The sequence below is a fragment of the Pleurodeles waltl genome, chromosome 5 (genome assembly GCF_031143425.1).
Source record: "Pleurodeles waltl isolate 20211129_DDA chromosome 5, aPleWal1.hap1.20221129, whole genome shotgun sequence".
Classification (NCBI taxonomy): domain Eukaryota; kingdom Metazoa; phylum Chordata; class Amphibia; order Caudata; family Salamandridae; genus Pleurodeles; species Pleurodeles waltl.
The window spans coordinates 1,038,552,897-1,038,573,870 of NC_090444.1; the positions used below are offsets into that span (position 1 = coordinate 1,038,552,897).

Below are 20,974 nucleotides of genomic sequence, written 5' to 3' on the forward strand. Positions count from 1 at the left end.
TAAAACAGGAATAGGTAATACTGTCATTGCCTTCGGTTTATCAAAAATTGATCTTTAAAATGTTTTACATGAGGACTTATTTTTATCTTAGTTACTGTTTGAACATGTTTCCACCACCTACATCTGTTGAAAACAAAATGGCATCTCTTCTCTTCTTTCTCTAAAGGTTTGTTTGCTTTGCCTAGTTCATGGATTTATCCCCATCTATTTGATGAAGAACAGTATGTAGTAAATGACCCTGCCAGATCGCCCATTGTGATCCTGTTCATGTGACTTTAGGTTTCAGCGTACTATCTAAGGGACCCTCATCAAGTGCACAGATAGGAACTAGTTTATTCCACTGACCACTTGGGGACACCTATGGGGCATGGCTGGTGTACTTCAAAGGCATACTCCAAAATCAGACTAAACCAGATCTGGCCTCTTGGCAAAATGAGTAATTGAGACCTTTATAGTCCAAGCCATCCATCCTTACTGCCTGGCTCAATGATACTTGCTCATGTCTAAACTAATATCACTATTCTGCTTGTGGACAGATCTGGTAGAAGATCACCCATTTACCCTATCAAACTTGTGTGAGATTTCTGCCACTATCACAGATAACATACAGGCACAGGAGTGGGGAGCTAATCTAAATGTTTTAACTTCAAGTTCTGGATTTGGCACCATAAACAATCGATTTTTTTTATTGTAAGCATTTTTTCATATTATGACAAAAGGTTGCACAATTATTTAAAGCAAGAAATAGAATTTCCATGCCACAATAATTTCTTTGGTAATTCATAAAGTCTGAAAATACAACATAGATGTGGAACCTCATGGAGGTCTCACGAAGAATGTTCTTTCATTATAGGATTTATGTGCTAGTCAATTTGAATAACTCCAGGTAATGGTTAATCTATCTCTTCTGTGTTTTTCAGGAGATGCACGATTGAGAAGTCCAACAGGGGTTCTCTCTGAAAGACGTGGTTCCTATCCGTTTATTGATTTTCGACTCCTAAACAGTAAGTGTACAAACACTTTGTCTTCTCCTTCACCATTGTTTATACAATGGATTAAATGTAGTGGGATATCTTTTATTTATGTATCATATCCATGATGTAACCATTTGGAGTAAATGTAACCAAGTACAGGTTAAACAAAGTCATGAAAAAAATATTTTGAAGGCCTACACACAACTGGATTTTTCATTTAACCATTTAGTTCAATGATGACCTAAAGTGGAAATGTCCCTTACACAATGAGGAGGGAGAACGGCACACATGGCAGTACCTTAAAAAAGTTTTAAGAAAGACAGCTGAGAGAGTAAATGTAAATGTATCTTTCAACTCCAAGGACTGTGACATCCTTTCGAATTATGGACAAGGACTCATAATTGATTTGGAGGGTTTTTAATAAAGTTGGTTGAACAAAATACATTTTTTATAATACTGCAAATCATTTAGAAAGGAGGAAACCATTGGTGAGTTAAAATTATGTTAGTATGGAAACAGAGGTTAGTGAATTGTTTTGTGTTGCCCAGAATCAATGAATTTGGACCACAGTCCCTCTCTCTGCCAACTGTAAAATATGCACACTAGTTTAAAAAAGAAAAAGCAAAGCCCTTTCTCTTGAACTTAGGAACTAAATCACTGTGTTTCCTAAGTAAATCAATTTGTGCAAGACAAAACTTGATTTATGCAGAAATGGACCAAACCACTACAACAGCTCACCCCTATAACTTCTGCAGTCTAATTACAGTGGCAGCCTGTGACATTTGAAAGTGGTGGGGCGTAAAAGTTGGGTATGACTTTTATGTAGCGAGTGAAGCGAGCAAGCTTAATGGACACACGTGGGGTCCAAGGTGAGTCCTCCTCCCAAGAAAAGATTGAAAATAGATTGACAAACGTTGCATCTGAAAGCAAATGAATTTACTGAGAAAGCAAGGTTTATAAAGCAGTGGAAGGGAATAGTCTTGAAACACTTTAAAACTGCCCCCTATCTTACTGCATTAATACATTCAACAGTTACTTTAAGGTGCAAATTGTACAGCACAACAACTTCAGGACCTTTAAAGTTTGTGCTTGCTCAGTGTCTTGCACTGCATGCAGCATCAACTTTGGAAGAAAACGCTCTAACCAGGCATCAGGAAGCACCCACAGATGCTGGCTGCAATCTATCATACAGAAATATGTGCAGGCAGATCTTTAAGTGGGATGAAAAAGTGGGGGCTCTCCAAAAGTGAACACATAATATACATTTCTGTGATTCCCATAGTGTGGCACCCGGCCTGTATTTTGTTTTCTCTCCAAGATGTTTTTGCATCCAGAAATATAAGACAAGTGACATACACCTAAAACCTGTCAGTACTATTGGCTTTCTCAATGGTTGTTAGCTGTTTAAGATAAATGAGTAACAACAATGATTAGTTATAAATAATAAACATTGGAAATGTTTAAATTCTGAAAATGTGAGACTGTGAATTCAATATTATTGAGGCCTATGGAAGGAGTATGGCCTTCAGTTATGTGTGCTTTACGTTAGATATGTTGCCCTTTTCCCTCTTCACATCTCACCCATCTGCACCTTTTCAACCTCCTCTCTTTCCTCTTCAGCACCCTTCTTTCCATCTCCCCTGAATGCACTCCCTCCCATCTCCCTCATTTTACCACCCCAAACATACACTGCACTTATTCACATTTAAGCACTTAATTTCATGTTGCTTTTGTCTTCTAAATGTTTTGACCTCTACGCACCCCTTCATGCACCTATTACACTGAATTTCATTTGCAACAGGATTGCATGACCATTGTTCTGTGTGCTCTGCAGGGAGACCAACCCACTCTCATGCACTTTGCTTTGCCTACAGCCTCAGCCCCTGCACTAGCACTCAAAGCCCCTCATAAGCAAACACCTGGCACGAGTCAAAGTATGCACTATTCAAGAGTAATACAATGCACAGAAACACTGCATGATGAAACAGCTAACTCTCTTGGGGAATGCAACATTAAGTAAAATATGTGAAATAAGAGGAGCTAAATGGCTGACACACATTACACACATTTTAACATTCATTGTTCGCATATCAATCCATGTTTGTGGCATTAATGTTAAGGGCATGAAAAAAGGGCCAGTTTTAATGCCATGTAGCAGATGACTGCCTTTACTGTAAGCACATATTTCTAGCCTTGCGCTTGACTTGGATATTTGGATCCATTTAGCAAGGGAGCGAGAACCTTGCTTGTATTTCGGAACATCTTCACAAGGAATAAATACAGCAGCTCTACTTTCAAAGAAGCCAGCGATCTGCAACCAGTGCCTGGATTGTCACATGGGGAGGTTAGCATGACAAATGGTCCCAGTGCAATAAAAATAACACAAGATTAGCATTATAACACTTACTGTTACCGAAGACAAGGCACTAAATTACACATGCTTGCATCCACTTCTACAGCTGGACGAATCGGGAAAGGGTGGAATCTATGCCTTTTAGTGTCAGGTGGCTGCCCACATGCAGGAACGAAGATTCAGACGCCCCAAAATCATGACACTAAAAGCGTCACTCGCCTATAACGGGTACTGCCATCGACCATAATGGAAATGAAGGGCTTTAAAGCAGTCAGCCATGCGTCGTGCGTCACAGTGTGGAAAGTTGATTTACTGCCTGGCTTCTGCCTTGTGCTTCAAAGCGATGCAGGGCAGGCAGCCTGGGACAGAGGGCCCATACTTAAATATATTGAGTTGTTTAGAGATATATATGAATGTGCACAAATTTCAGAGGGGCTCAGCCCTAGAAGAGAAAATGCCCCTGTCTAATTGGTTGGAGTTGTGAAACAATATCCTGTTCTGCAGTTCCCTGTTCCTCTTTAAAAAAACATGTATTTTTCTCAGCATTAGTTGACAGCAGGCAAAACCACTTTCTTCTTTCTGCTAAAAATGTTACTGGATTTCAAATGCACAGTAATGCCCAAAATATACCTCTGTCCACCCAGCCATTCGATTCATCATAGGTCTATCATTAAATAAATCAGTTAGTTCCTTATTAGATCCAAAATATCACTGGGTCCTTTTAAGAGACTAGAAATTCCTTTTGTTTCTCAAGATCCTAACATATATTATTGTATTAAGTGTACTTTAGTTTTTTCTTAATAAGGATGTTGACGCCTCACTGCACTAGATGGGGTTTTACTTCATCATGGTTGTTCCTCCCTCCAACAGATATTTCAGGGGTTGGGGGGCTCCACATGAGTTTCTTTATCAATTTTTACTGCCGTTTCCAATTGAAGAGATGTGAAATAGAGGTATAAAATACTATCTATGTTGAGACAATTTTTAGGAAAAAATGGTGTAGCGGAGTGATACAAATTATTTTAAAGCACTGCTTCTAAAACCAGAATAAAAAAAATAGTAACCTGGTGTTTTTTATGACGCTATATATCTAACCTTTTAATGACAACATATGTCTGTCCTAATTGTACACTGTTACCCTGTCTACGCCAAATGACAAACATGACTTTATAAAAAGGCTGTAAACTCTGCATGTCTTCATAACTCATATTTAAGTTAAAATCTGACTAAAGGACAGATTTGAAAGAAATGTTAAAGCAATAAACAAGGGATACTGACCAGCTGCTTTGGTATATATTATAACCAATCGGGAGGAGGAAATATTTGTGGATACACTCCTTGAGCATTTAAGAGAACTAGTTTCATGTATACAATCTATACTTTTGTACAATTAGATTTTATGACTTTTGCAAACATATGCTCTAGTGCTCCTGATAATTTTATGAACTTTGGCAAAACGCCGATCCACTTTGAATCAGTTTGAAATGAACCAATATCATAAAACTAAAAGTGCACTGGTTTGTGAATAGCAAACTAAGCATTTTTGTAAAACGAGGATGTGAATGTGATAGGTTTAACAGAAAATATTGTATTTACCTAAATCATTGGTTATTGTCAAAGACAACATAATTTTACTTTTGGGACTAGCCCAAACTAGTGTTTGGGACTAGCACTGGGAAGCCCTATGGTTGGGGTAGCTATGCGCTTTACAAATCTAATAACATAACATAACTTTAAGGGAAAAGTATTTGATGAGCGTTCTGTGCCAAGCAAACCCATGAATAAACCTAATTCTGGAATACCACCAATTGTGCTTCAATCCCACAAACATAATGGAAACAGTCTCCCATGGCTTTGGTGCACCAAAGGAACGTTTCCTTACATTGTTCACCCATCTAGACATGTTTGGAACCATTGAAACAGTAACTCAGAAGGTCCTTTTTGAATCTACCAAACTCATCTCAACCGCATTGGTTCAAACCTTCCTTTGTGAGCGAGGGTCACAGGTCAACCGTGATTACTTCACCTCTTATTCCTAAACTTCATGTTGTGGTGAACAAACACATTTGTTATTTATTTGGCCAGGTATTATTTCTAAAACATTTAATCTATAAAAATTAACTAAATGTTATCTGAAATCCCTTGAGCGCTTGGCCAATGCACAGCAGGTTTTTGGAGTTGGCCTGCCTTCAGGAATATGCTGTGGGTAGTTGTTTTGAAAAACAAGTGGATTTTCATACCTTTAGCCTTGTCCAGGAAGACGTATTAACCAACGTACAGATTTCATATTCTGTAGCACCATCAGAGAAGCAATGCACCTCTGCCATGGTATCTGGTGTCTTTTCAAACACACCATTATATGGATGCTGATGACCACCGGTCACTAATCATGGTGTGCTAAAGCCCACTAGTGGTCAGTTCTCGCTAAAGACTAGTTGTAGTGCTGAATCTTTATCCTTTCCATTTCAACTACTGAGAAAAATGCTAGTGATTCTCCAGCCAAAGTGAATATATGTACTGTTGCTTGGTTTTTGGTGTGTTTTTATTTGGAAAATATAAGCAAGCATGCAATCTTCTTTCTTGTGTAACATGTCTCATTTTGTTAGACAGAATTCCCTGCAGTGGCTACACGTGCCTCAGAATGCCATGAAAACACAACACTTCCATAACATCAGGAGACAAACTTTTTGCAACTCCCACAGCCTGTGGTATCTCTCATTTTTAACACAAAACTAACACGATCTGGGCACCATTCACCTTGTGACTGCGACTTAACTCACATTCCTGCAGTGCTTGTGTCTGCCAATCCTGGTGTCCAAACTTTATGAATCTTTAGCTATATTACTAAGTCATCTTAATATCTTGTTCTTCTACAGTGCCTGCTGCTGTAGTTTCTAGGTATTACAGTAACCCAACCATTTGCACGAATTTCATATTCTCAGAATAATTTGTCAGGCCTTTTGACATATACTGAACTTTAGATTACACACAAGACCTAACCACTGCATCACAAGATAAGCGTAGGCGGAGTTAAGAATGGTAATTATATACTTAGGGCCAGATTTACAAGGCCCTTGTGCCCATTAGCGCCACATTTGCGTCAAAATGTTTGCTGCAAATGTGACGCTAACCGGCCACTACCATAGTGCCATATTTACAAGGTAGCGCAAACTAGGTTTGCGTCACCCTGTAAACCCTTTGCGCCACATCTTGCATAATACATGCATGATGTATGTAAAGGGGGCGTTCCCTCATTAGAGGGTCACTAAAAATGGCACAATTAAATCTACAATATTCAATTTCTAGCATCATTTTTAATGCCTTCTTAAAGCGGACATTAAAATGAGGCTCCCATTGATTTCAATGGGTCTCTTAACACTATGCTGGATTAGTGCCATTTTTAAATGCTAATCCAGTATAGCATTGCAATAGAGTAAAAAAATGACGCTGTTGCCCCTATCATGCATCATGGTGCACCGTATTGTAAATACGGTGCTACCACAGTGGCGTTAGGTGCAGCAAGAAAAGTGGTGCATCACTAGTGCTGCACCACTTTCTTGTAAATATGGCCCTTAGTGTGCAATGTAGTGATTGACTATGTAGTGGATGTGGTATTATTGGAGGTCACTATAACCAACTTCAATACAGTGCCATAGAGCCTCCGATGCAGGCACATGAACCCACTGGTCTGTTTTACCATCTTTCATATTCTGGCAAACCCCACTTCCTCTCTGAATTAAAAAAAAAAAAAAAAAAACACTCTTACTTGAGTAACCTTTTCTCTTCAGGACGTAACTGTGGGCATCATCCTCAGACTAGATCAGGCAGAACATTTTTACAAACCACCGATAACACAATCAGAAACATTTGTATCAGCCCTGTAAAACCATCACTTCTCAGGAATGAAATGCCTACCAAGAACGACGGGTACATGCTGATATGAGTGTCAGCAGAGGGAAGTGTGTTGGCTTGCCATGATATTGTTCAAAGAATCACGGAAAGCACTTTCCAGACATAATTTAACCAAAACCATTGCGCCTCCCTGTTTGAAGCACACAAATGAGGCACATTTAGTTACATTTACAGTTGGTCCTCCTAACTGCAACAATTTAGGCAAACTACATATATTACAATCTGTAACTGGTCTGTAACAAAAATAATAAGTGTGTGGATTTTACTCATATCTAATATCAACTCCTACATTAATCCCAGTCACCCCGTAGTTATTTATTCCTTTATTTAAAGTAAACTGATAGAGTCGTAAACAGTCTCCTTGCAATGAGGTGTTGTTTACATCAATATTATGGCATCTTTTTAGAGTTGTAGTACTAGAATGATGTGGATTTGATATTGATTTAATATTGTCCTGCAAAGAACGTCAAAATATCAGCCACCAAAATATCAGCAAGGTTTATATATATATATATTTTTTTTTTTTTCCACTGAAAAAAATTAAGAACAAAGGTTACAGGGACTTTATAGCTAGGTTCTGAATTTACTTGCACAAAACCAGAGAAATTCAGCAGTTATTACTATTGAATATAACCCCTGGGGAGGTGGCAGTCCCCGGGGCATAAATAAGCCCTAGAAGAGGGGCCCCATGCACACCCCTCCTTTATTTTTTATATGCCTCTGGGACCTAGCCCTCCAGGGGGCTTTATTAATACAAGTGCGGGAGACTGCGCCTGTTTTTATTTTTTTATTTTTACAGTGAAGTTGTGACCCCGTCGCAAATTTGCGGAAAAAATGTTTTTTTAAAAGTGCTTTTTTGCACTGGAGTCCCTCCGGGACTTCAGCACCAGAGCTAAGAGGCCAGGGTGTCTCTACCCTGCATGCTTTTAATTGTTTTTAATATTTTTTTGTGGTTGAAGTGATGACAGCCTATCAGATCTCAGCACGAGATCGGGAGGATTTGCAAAGGCTTCGTGCCTCTAGACAAAGACCAGATAACAATAAGAGTAATCTGTGTACCGAAAGCGACCTTACTGCCAAAGTTGGTGTAATTCCATCCAGTGGTTCGGGCTGTAGTTGTGTTCAAAGCTCCTACGGGAATTAACATGGGAAATGCTATTTGTTTGATCGCTCCCCCCCCCCCTCTTTTTCTCGGCCTCTGCTTGACAGATCATCCCAAAACTTTCCATTCACAACAAGATTCTTTAGCACACTTTTTTGAAAAATTTTGTGACGATTCGTCAAATGGTGCCAAGGATATAGAGAAGCCAAATAACGCTTTTTCAATGGAAACATGGTCCTAACTATAACTACCTACTAGCAACCGCCCACCGGTAAGATAGATAGATAGATGGGTGGGGAAAAATGTGAGTAAAACCATCAGCAAACATCCTCCACTTTGCTGGGGACTTTCGGACCCAAGTGGAACAGGGAGCACTGTTAAGTCACAGACATAAATATATGGCTTTTTACCCAGTTATCAAAAACAGAGATGTCCAATGAAGGCCATATGTAACATATAGAATTATAGATGGGTAATAATCGCGAGGATTTTTGTTTCACCAAGCGGTTCTGAGTGACATCAAGTAAACAAAAAGAGTGAAGCTAGATCACTCAAAACCCTGTTTATTTATGCACTCAATCATTGCTGAAAAGAGTCTGAGTTAGAGTAGATTTAAAAAAAAAGAATGTAACTTTGATATAATTCAATAGCTAATGGGCATGGAGGTCCTGGAAGCCCCCCTGGGATCTGATCCCCGACCTTGCCTCATCTACTTCAGAGGCACACACTGTTCATGATTGAACTGTCAGGAGGACGTCAGTCAGAGTGTAGTAGAACTGTGTCTGCAGTCTGCGTTATGTGCTAGCATAATCTCTATTGCAAAGATTTCCAGAGAACCAACCAAAACGACATTTTGCTATTCGCATGCTCCCTTTGACCCTAGCAACAAGTCAACTTGTAGGCTGTGTATTGCATATTGACACCTGTATATGGCCATTTGCGGTGGCCCATAATAGAGTGGCCTGTTTTGGACTTATTGTAGCACATCCCCTGCCTGAAATGTCGTGGAGTTTATTTAGCATATAGAAAGTGCAATAGAAAGCATAAAAGGAGAAACTATATAGTGATGTAGCTATCATTTTTTGTGTTTGCTTGTGCAATGGAAATACAGTCGGTGTGCATGTCACATGTTACCAGCTGCTTTTTACGCTGGGGTAGCATTCCACCTCCCTGTTTTTACAGAACATTAAATTGCCTCATCTTAGGTGTGTTGGACGGCAGGTCTAATGTAAAGAGGCTCCTTATCTTGACTGATAAAAACATTTTTTTAATGAAATATAGATATGTAACTGTAAAAAGGGGCAGTTTCTATTCAGGGTTTCAAGTGGCATTCGATAAACAACAAGAGCAAAGGTCGAGTTGTCTGGGATGTTAGGTAGAACAACAGGGAAATACTCCCACTATTAAAACCAACAATCTACAATTTTGTGTTGTGTATGCCCCCCCATTAAAACCCATTTCTTTACCCTAGTGCCGGGGAGGGGAGTCAAGCAAAAGCCTTGCACAAAATATCCTCTCTGACCTCACTTCTTCTGAAGAATCCTCCATATAGAAACAATACCTTGTATCCTACCTCTAGACCCAAGAAAAATGTTAATTATGTTGCATAATTTTGGAACCTTCACGTTACACTTGATACACAAAATTTCTGAAATTACACTACCATGTTACATTATGTAATTATTCCAGCGTGCATGTCGTAAATCATAGTACAAGAGCGCAGGAACGACGTGATCAACCAGAATACAGGCAGCTGTTAGTGGCTTTTGTGTTTTTTGCACTATTTCTTTTAACACAACATGCGTCCTCACACCAAGAATTGAGGCAAAGGCGCATTTTGCCCTAAATTTTAGAGCTAAATAACAGATTTACATTTTGCTAGACCATGCTTAATTTCATGTAATTTTCCTGAAAGTTTGCATAATTACACAAAAGCAAATTACACAAATTTCACACATCCCTCCCTACCACCCTTACCTTTTCTATCCAATTAGTACAAATAATATACCTGACTTTCTGACACACTTCGAGGTCAGTCTCAGTTGAACCCTCACCGCCCGCTCATGAACATAAAAAAGCAGCCTTTCACACCTACCAATAGGATATCCTCCTCTCTTCTGGTCTGCTTGCCATGCTTTGCATTCTCAAAAGTATACTGTAAAGCTGGAGCTGTGCTGACATTGGCTCCAAGTGACCGGTATCAATACAGAAAGGAATTTCAGGTCAGTTATAGTTATGCAGAGAGAGTGAAACTGGTAGTTCACTGCTCCAGAGTGCTACCACGCTCCCCTGAAGAGACCTGACAGAGTCAATTGAAAGGCTGAGATAGCAGGCTGTCATTTTCCTCTTCGCTGATGTCTGTGGCAGTCCAGGAGATGACCAGGGAAGCAAACACTTCCCCAACAGATGACACATAAATGAAGGAACAACCAGGCCCATACTTATATTTTTTTTGCATCTCATTTACGCCAATTTTTGACGCAAAAGCGGCGCAAACTTACAAAATACAGTTGGCCCGTATTTATACTCCGTTTGCGCCGAATTTGCGTCGTTTTTTTCGACGCAAATTCGGCGCAAAACTAACGCCATATTTATACTTTGGCGTTAGACGCGTCTAGCGCCAAAGTATGAAGAAAGAGCGTCATTGTTTTGCGTGAACGCCTTCCTTGCGTTAATGAGATGCAAGGAAGGCGTTCCCGTCTAAAAAAATGACGGCGACGCAAATGCGTCGTATTTATACTCCCGGGCAAAAATCACGCCCGGGAGGTGGCGGGTCAAAAAAAACCGCATTTGCGCCTGAATTTAACGCCTGGGTCAGGGTAGGCGTTAAGGGACCTGTGGGCTCAGAATGAGCCCACAGGTGCCCTCCCCTGCCCCCAGGGACCCCCCCTGCCACCCCTGCCCACCCCAGGAGGACACCCAAGGATGGAGGGACCCATCCCAGTGAAGTACAGGTAAGTTCAGGTAAGTATAATTTTTTTTATTTTTTTATTTTTTTTGTGGCATAGGGGGGCCTTATTTGTGCCCCCCTACATGCCACTATGCCCAATGACCATGCCCAGGGGACACAAGTCCCCTGGGCATGGCCATTGGGCAAGGGGGCATGACTCCTGTCTTTACTAAGACAGGAGTCATGAAATGGCGTCTGGGCGTCGAAAAAATTGCGCAAATCGGATTAAGACGATTTTTTAGCGTCAACCTGACTTGCGCCATTTTAAGACGCCCTAACGTCATTTTTTCCCAACGCCGGCGCTGCCTGGTCTACGTGGTTTTTTTCCACGCACACCAGGCAGCGCCGGTCTGATTGCGCCGTCTAACGCCATTCCATAAATACGGCGCCCGCATGGCGCTTCAGAATGGCGTTAGACGGCGCAAAATTTTTTGACGCTAAACTGCGTTAGAAGGTTTAGCGTCAAAAAGTATAAATATGGGCCAGTTATATTTTCTAAGTTTGCGCCGCTTTTGCTTAAAAAAATGACGCAAATGCAGTGCAAAAAAATAATAAATATGGGCCCTACTTTTTTTTAGCTGCCATGATTTATGATCAGAGAATAATTGTATTTCAAGCTTGATATTCACTCTCATAGCTTACATGCACATCATAACGATGCTGACTAGTTGCAGATCAATATCTATGTTTTCTTGAAGTCATTTTGTTTTTTTTTTGTTTTTTTTACTGGTGAAGCATTAGCTGTGGGGGTTGCCTGCCCACCTCTGACAAAACAAAAAAGAGTGACGCCCACAAGTTCTGAGTTTCTCTCACCCCTCTCTTTAAAAACAATAGCCTCTTCCTATGGCATTTGTTCGGTCTTGTCTGAGGACAGCACATGTGCTGTCACTGCACGACGTATTGTTTACTATAAGGGGCTTGGATCCTGCCTATTGCTAAATATGTGTTGGCTTCTTAGTCACTCTCATTTGCTGCCTACTAATTGGCTAGCGCTTTCCAATGTCCACGCCTGCTCTTTTGTTTTGAGCATGGACCCATTACTGAGTGATTTAGTGTGATTAATGTGCTTCCGGTGGCCATCCACTGCCTGCTGTGATTGAGGTATTATTTTCTTTATTCTTCCGGTCCATGTTGCTTCAACTCTGCTCCCCTTGTTTCTCCGCCTCTTTCCCCGACACCTGTGGTTCGTGCTGCTTCTTCGCTTCCACGCCACACCCATGTCCATGCTGCTTCTTACCCTCCCACCATGTCCATGCTGCATCTTACTCTCCCAACATTCAACCTTGTCTGTATTGCATCTTCCTTCCCACCCTCCTTCTGTCTCTGTTTCCCCCACCTCCCATAAGAAAAAAAAGGTGCTATGACACAGCCAGTGCTGGCCCCGTTATAGCACCTTTTTTTTTACCGTCCCTTCGTAATTTTCTCCCATCTTCCTGTTGTCCGTGTTACCCGTTGACACCCTCCTCCTCCTCCTGTGTTGCCCACGCCCACCCGCCATTCGAAAAAAAAAGCGCTATGACATGGCAAGTGCTGGCCGCGCTGTAGTGTTTTGTTCTAACTTTACCTTTAGCCATGCTGCGCAGCCACGCTGCTGTAGAACATGGTTAAAGGACCTAGGCAAAGCCAAATGTTTTCGCTTAGGTGAGACTTATTGACTTTGCCGATCCTTTTTTGAATTGTGTAGTTTCATTTCTTTGGACACCACTGATGCATTCATTTGCCGCAAATATCTTCCGATCCTCATAGCCTTCACAACAATAAAACTGCAAGTCGAAAATATGGAAGGTGTACATGAGAAACGCCGGAAATTGAAATACATACGTTATTTTATTTTCCATGCTTTAATACAGAAATTAACTGAAAACCAAAGAGCTAACTTATATTCAACTAAGGAGCATAGGAATCATTAGATCAACAGCAACATGGTTGAGAGTTGTGAGGTGCCTAAAGCACAACCCATGTACGACTGGATTTTACTAGACAGCCAGAGGGCAAGGGAGACCATTTCCCTTGGCTGCATTAGGACCCAGTAGTGAAACCACTGATTCTGGTCAGCAAAACAATCTAACTTAAACTAAGCCTCAAGGCCAAATAAATTAATCGCTAAAAGCGTGTAAACTAACCCTATTCATAACACATCTGACAAATGAATCACACAGAAAAGCTTTTCACTTTAAAACTTTCTCAGTGCTTTCTCGTTGTTCTGCCCTCTCTTGTGTGTCATTAAGTTACTTTTACTTAAAACTTTGCGCGAGATTTTTTGCTATGTTTTGACAGTTGAACTTGATGTTACCTGGGCGTATTGTTTTGACGAAGGGAAGTTCGCCGTCCTGTGCAATACCGTCCACCATGCTGAGGGCGCAGGAATTAGGAAACTGGAGTTGCCGGTTTCCTGAGGCCTGTTTATTTGTACTGCGCACTTACTTTTCCTGGTCCAGGAGCGTGTGTACGACAGCAGCCTCGCCACAAGACAAACCAGGAAGTAATACAAAGAGGAGTGTTTGCTTTTAATTCCTCTGTGCTGGTACGTACAGCGTCGGAGTGGGGCAGAAAATAGGCCCGACACCAAAATAAATGTGCCCCCTCCCCGCCCCTGTTAGTGAATTAGATAGCTAAAAGAAAGTGACCCATCTCTGAAAATTGAGGCAGGTTTCAGCCTGCAAAACACACTGCATGAGTCTTTTGCAATGTATGGAAAAACTGTATTTTTTTAAGCTTGCTACAGGCAATGTTTGCCTTAATATCAAGGAATTCAACTGTTACAATGTGCACCACGGACCATAAACCCATACATGCCGATAGACCCAATTCAGACAGGAGACTCCTGCTTTTTGAAGCAAAAATGGCTTTATTATGGCTGTCTACCTCCTGAAATTGCCCCTATTCAATAGAATTCAGTGAGGGGAAATATGTTCTACTGAATATTTAATTAAAGTCTCCCACTTTTCTCTTCTAAAATGTTCGCATGTATGTAAAACAGGTCCACAAGCTAGCCCACACACTGACCTTTCCGACCAGCCCATCGGACACTGCCTGATTGCCCTTTATGCCAGTCTGACCCTAGGTACATAGGTATTGGTATATTTGTTTGGAAATATTAACGTATTATGTGTTTTGATGGATTTAATTTTGATTGCATAATAGTAATGCTGCCACGTAAAGCATTCGAAGATGCCAAAAAATGTGCAATCTCGTTTTTTAGCAAGCATTGATAAAGCCAACTGCCTTATCATTTTTTTAATTAAACACATGCAATAGAAATCAAAAGATTACAATTTAAAACAAGTAAAGTATACTGCCACTGAAATTAGGATTATTTTCTTTAGGAAATAAATCACTCACTGGTAAAAAGTGTTTGGCTTTCAGTTCTAAATGATCACAGGTCGTGAGTCACTAATCTATTCCTGAAAAGCTTACTCAATGTGTAGCTGCTGGCCATTCCTTTGAGTTACAGCTTTTCTTTGGTTCACAAACATTTCTTTTGCACCTAATCTAGGCTTGCATCTCCTATGTCCTATGCATTGCTTAAATACACAAAATGACGTTCACAGAGATGGTTAATTTGTTTAGGTGGTGGGTGGGGACATTTATATTCGGGAACCAGCACTTATCTTTTACCATCACACTTTAGCCAAGAGCAAGAATAAGAAAAGTGAAAAAGGGAGAACGAATGAGGAAAAGAAAGACAGAAAATCAGTGACAAATAGAGGAAGTGCAGATGAAAATGAACTTGCAATATTAAGATGAGACAGAAGGTGTAAATTGGTGGAAGAAAGACCTTTGAGGCAGAATCAAGGTTAGGAAGCATTGGTTTATAGCATCGCCGGCAAACAACCATGATGGTGGTTGAGTCATAAGAAAACTTTGGGCCTTTGCATTTACTTTTTTATGAACACTGTGCACAAAATTTTAAAATTACTTTCCTTCATGTTTACTCTTCTTTTCCCTGGTAAAAACAATTCCCACGAGTGCTGTCTCTTGGTAAACAGGTCTTGTGAATTTGCAATTGATTTGTGCCCTTTACCCCTTACCTCCTCTTATTTTCCTTACTTACATCATTATTTTCCCTACTTATGCCTGGTCTTTTTCCTTGAATATAGCAAGCACAATGCAAAATATTTGTGAATTCTAAACATTTATACTAATTGGTGGGTCATCACGAAGTTAACACTGCATGTGATAGAGATCACTGGTGGAATCAACAATATCATGTAACAGAAATATTGTGTCAAACATATTGGGCCAGACTTAAGAAAAGTAGCGCTGCACCCAGTGCAGTGCGACTTTTCTTGTGCCCCTTAGCACCCCCTTAATGCCACCATGTGTGCACTGTATCTAAGATACGACGCACCATGGCAGTAGTTAGGGAACTAGGATCAGAACTTGTGACGCTAGTCCAGAGCTTTGCAGGATTAGCATCAAAAAGTTTGACGCTATTCCTGCAAAGACCATTGTAAACAATGGTGTGCCTCCTTTTAACACCTGCCATGAGAATGCGTTAACAGTGCTGAAAAAAATGACGCAAAGAAAGCTCTTGGATTTCCTTGCCCCATTTTTTTGCCCCCTCCCAAACGGGTGAACACCCTCTTTGCGTACATTATGCCTGGCGCTGGCATAATGTTGCGCAAAGGGTTACAAAGTGGCGCAATGCATGCATTGTGCCACTTTGTAAATATGGCGCATGGAAAAAGCCACCTCAGCGCCGCTGACGCTAAGGCAGCGCTAAAGTGGCGGTAGGCCCTCTTAAATCAGGGACATTGTTTTAAAAATATTGTTTCCCTATCCTTATACTTGTAAGTACAAAAATATTGAACAAAGATATCGTTTCATACTAATATCTTAAGGAAAAAACAAAACTTTTGTATATTTTAAAGTAGTACATTTCAAATATTTTAATATATATAATTAATATAATATTATATAAATCTCATGAATATGCAATACTGTATATAAATATATACTTATATAAACACTCATACACATGTGTGTATGTTTATATATGTATATGTATATATATGTGTATATATAATTAACAATTCAATTCGAAAACATTAAATAAATTACCAAACAAATCAAATAAAAAAATAAACATTTACAGAACATTTTAAAAAAATAAAAAAATACAAATTTAAACAAATACTATAGGATTAAAATTATAAACAAATATTAATACAAATATATTTAACCAATAGTAGGAAATGTATTGGAGACGGGGAGTAATACATATACTTTTCCCACTCCAGTTTATGCAACAGTAGATAAATTGTAGTACTTTGGAGGGGTTTAATATATTATTCCCACTCTAAACAGTGCAACAGTAGGGAAAGTGTTGGACTTCGGAGGGGGTAAATTTACTATTCTCACTCCAGTCTGTGCAACAGTAGGAAAAGCATGGGGAATCAGGCAAGTAAGATTTACTATCCCCACTCCAGTCTGTGCAACAGAAGGGAAAGAAGTGGGCTTTGGATGGGTTAAATTTACTGTTCCCATTCCAGTCTGTGCAACAGTAGGGAAAGTGTTGGATTTCGGAGGGGTTACATTTACTATTCCCACTCCAGTCTAAGCAACAGTAGATTAACTACTTCACCTCAAACAAATTACATAGTGGAATAACCATATTAATTTAGAAAAAATATAAAACTCTAAAAATACACATTATTACTTAACTTAAAATAGATATACCTATGTTAAAAAATAAAACAACCTTTAACCAATTTACAAAATTGATAAATATTGTACTAATTAATTTTCTGTTAAATTTAATTATTACATATTTACCTTGCCACCTCATACCTCTACAAATCTAGCAACCCACACCTAAAATATAACTAAAATAAATAATGATAACACACTTCACATAATTGATAAGCAATTATATAATTAATTCACAAGTAATAGTTAATTATTACTTAATGAACTTTCCACCCTACAAACCCAGCAGCCCACAGCCATAATATAATTCTAATATAGATAATTATTAAAAACAATTTACATGATTATTAATCGATGTAATATTTAATTATACATTAATAATTATTGTTTTTTAAAGTACTTACTTAACTAACTTTCCACCCTATACCACTACAAATCTAGCAAACTGCAAATACAATATAACTAAAATAATTCAGTATTACATAATGCACATAATTATTAATCAATTCAAAATTTAATAATACATTCATAATTAATTTTAATTATTACTTAATTAACTTTACACCCTATACCTCTACAAACCCAGTAGGCAGCTCCTAAAAATACAACTAAAATATATGCTTACTGTACAATTTACATAATTAATGATCAAATAAATCATTACCTATTTAACTTCTCAACCTATAACCCTACACACATAGCAACCTGCACCTAAAATATAAGTAAAATAAATCAGTGTTACATAATATGCATACTTAATTTCAATCACATATTGTTAATTAATGAATATTTCATTATTACTTAATTTACTTCCAACCCTATCCTCCTATAAACCCAACAACCCGCTGCCACACTATAAATTACTATTAGCAATTAAAATTACATATTCAAAATCACTTAAAATTATAAACTATACTTAAAAAAATAATGACAATTATACAAACAATAGAGTGACACATAACTGTAGTATATGGACTAAAACACATTAAAATAATAAACAACATGCGGTACAACTATATTATTCAAAACTATATTAATATCAACAATATTATTAACAAAAATATTACTTACCTGAAAAAACAATTTTCTTGACAAAGATATTTCTGCATGACAATATTTTTGCATCATCGCATTTTTCCAATATTTCTGGCTCCTGATATTTACAACTCAACATTTTGTCCAAGTACCATGCTATTGATTATTGTTCTATCACTATCTTTTCAAGGTGCCCCCCCCCCCCTTTAGAACTCCCACTCCTTCCCAAAAGCGTACATCCCACTGAGTTTGTGGCATTCCTCGTGCATAATTTGTAGGAGGACAAAGAGCAGAGGAGATTAGACATGAAATAGACACACCTAGTCTGATTTACACCTGATTTTGTGAACAAAATGCTGACTTCTGCCTTGAATACAACTAAGAAGGTCTGTATGTGTGTGTATGGTGTATGTAGTTAATGCTTACCCTGCAAACACGTAGTTTGCAAAGTACTTTAGCAAAACAAATATTCCCAGAGAAGTGTCAGATAAGTGGTAATGGAATCAGTGCAAAGGAGGTGAACACTCATACAGTTGCAACATAGTGGGTGTGCACAAACATTTTGAAAATCACTCCCTATGCTCATCTGCAAATCTAGCCTCTTCTCAGTCTCACTCATTGTCACCGGAACCTCACCTCAATTTTACCTTATGCTCTTATCAAACTCATCTTAACCACAATCGAAACACACCTCAACCTTACCTCTCCCTCACCACAACTTCGTCTCAGTAAGAACTCACAAACTCTTAACTTCATACTTACCTCTCCAGATCACCACCTCAGTTTTTCCAGCTTGCACAGCATCACCCTAGCCCCCCATCTTCCCCTCTACTTCGCTTCTACTTTGCTTAACATCACTCAGGCACCTAAACCTCATTTCAGCCTCACTCCAAACCCACATGAACTGCCCATCAACTTCACATGATACTTCAGCTAAACCTCATGCATAGGTTACTTCCAAAGTTACCTCAACTCACCTCAATTTTACCTCAATGTCCACCTCCACTCATAGTAATTTCAAACATCCGTAGAGAACTCCACATTGCCAGTAGAGAACTGGCTGGCATGGTTGAGCATGTTTGGGTTGGTATCTTAAGAAAGTCATTGTTCATTTATTTCTGTGCTTCCGCCTTTGTTACTACATACCTCCACCTAATCTTACCCTCAACTTAATCTCACCTCAGCCTAGACTCACTTTAGCCTCAAACCTTCTCACCTCAAACTGCTAGGCTCACATCAGTCTAAACTAAACCTCACATCACCTCACTCATACCATCACCTCAACATCATTGTCTCATCTCAACCACATCCACCTTTAACTCTACATACTTAACTCACTCTCACCTGAACATCACCTCTGCCTCACCTCAACCTAGCCTTATCGCCTCTTACCATTAGTTCCCCCAACACCTCACCCTTCTCTAAACCTTAACATTGCCTCAATACACCCTTAGCTCCTCCTCACCTCACTCCTTCTTCAAACTTACTCCAACTTCACCTTAGCCTTAATTGCCACCACCACATATCTTATCATATCATCTCATATCCTATATGTTGACCTTCTTGAACTCGCGGCTGTTCCTCCTACACAGCTATTTTCATGGTTATTAAAGTTCATAGATTCAAGATGATGTCCATCACAGGATCACATTTTTTACTTCACTTTTCTGTGTTCATATTACAAAAACATTCTTCACGACTTACCTTACACAATAACTAACAGTTGGCTATAAAAAATATTTTGTTCGGACCTTTAGGACGATATTGTTAACATTTCAAAACATCACTAATTATGGTCAGAATTATTGCCGTATTTGCTGCATCAAGATTGGAGATTTGTGTTCATTCTTTTGATGAAAATGAATAAAAAAGGCAGTGGCAAATTTAAAGATCACGTGCTTCCTGGCACAGATTGTTACAAACAACAGCAATCAGTAAGCATTTTTGTGCTTTCCATAAAAAGCAGTATCACAACCATAGTACTCCTGTTTGTGTGTTTGGAACCCTAGACTACTCCCTTTATCCATACGTCTGTCATTGCTGGTATCTCTAGAACCGGATAAACCACTCTAAAAGAGCTTTCAGTATAATGACACAAGACATTCGAGGAGTCCCACAGATACTAGCACAACAGATGTTCTACAATCTCATAGAGGGCTCCAGAGGTCAACACAGGTGTAGCCTGTAAGGCATCACAACTCCATGTGCGACCGTGGGACCTTAGACATGGATTTCCAGAGGAGCTATCCAGAATTAGACACAGTCCTCCAGATGAGGCCTTACTTGTGAGGTGCAACCTGTACAGTTGGAACAAGGCATCCCTTTCCTGCTATGGTAATTATCTCTGAACCTGCACTTAGTCATTCCGTTTTCTGGACATGTAATGTTTTTTATTCATGTTTCTGCCATCCAGTATGAGTGCTTAAAGATGCACAACAAAAGCGTGCACTACTGCCGTGTGTGCTGCAGTTCCGAGTGACAGAAGGAAGCTTGCACAGCTTCTACACATGTTGCATTGCTGCTTCCTGTGCTGTACCTAGTTCTCTATGTTAGCAAAGCTTGCACTCCTGTGGCACATACGCCGTTCTGTGGTTCAGCGGAAGAGTGCACCCCTACCTGTGACGAACCTGATTCTGTGTGTTAACAAGTCTTACACTGCCGCTGCTCTTCCTGTGCTGTATCTGTTCCTGAAGTTCAATTTTTAAAAAACTACTAGATAAAAGTGAAAATTATTGGCTTTGTCAGTACTTGTCTTGGCTCTAAATATTTCGGAATCACATTCATGAGCATCAGGAGACAAACTAGAAAGAAAGATGGACACCAAAGAAAGAGAATCAGCAACTGTATGCAAGCAGGAGCTGTATCCGTTGTAATGAATCGTGTGCTTAATGTCAGAAACAGAGGCACAGCTTGAGTGCCAAGTTCAGGCTTTACCGAAAACGTTAAACGGACTTCATAGGCGATGAGACCTCTGCAATTATTTAGCAACTTGGTAC

At 39.4% G+C, this 20,974-nt stretch overlaps 1 protein-coding gene across 2 annotated transcripts in view; it reads left to right on the top strand.

Annotated features, from left to right (window-relative positions):
- Nucleotides 1-20,974, top strand: part of PDE7B (phosphodiesterase 7B) — an 891,171-nt gene that overhangs the window by 727,736 nt on the left and 142,461 nt on the right. For both annotated transcript variants that reach the window (XM_069235207.1, XM_069235206.1), the window contains one exon: nucleotides 921-1,004. In XM_069235207.1, the coding sequence (XP_069091308.1) occupies nucleotides 921-1,004 (84 nt within the window). The remainder of the gene's footprint in view (nucleotides 1-920; nucleotides 1,005-20,974) is intronic.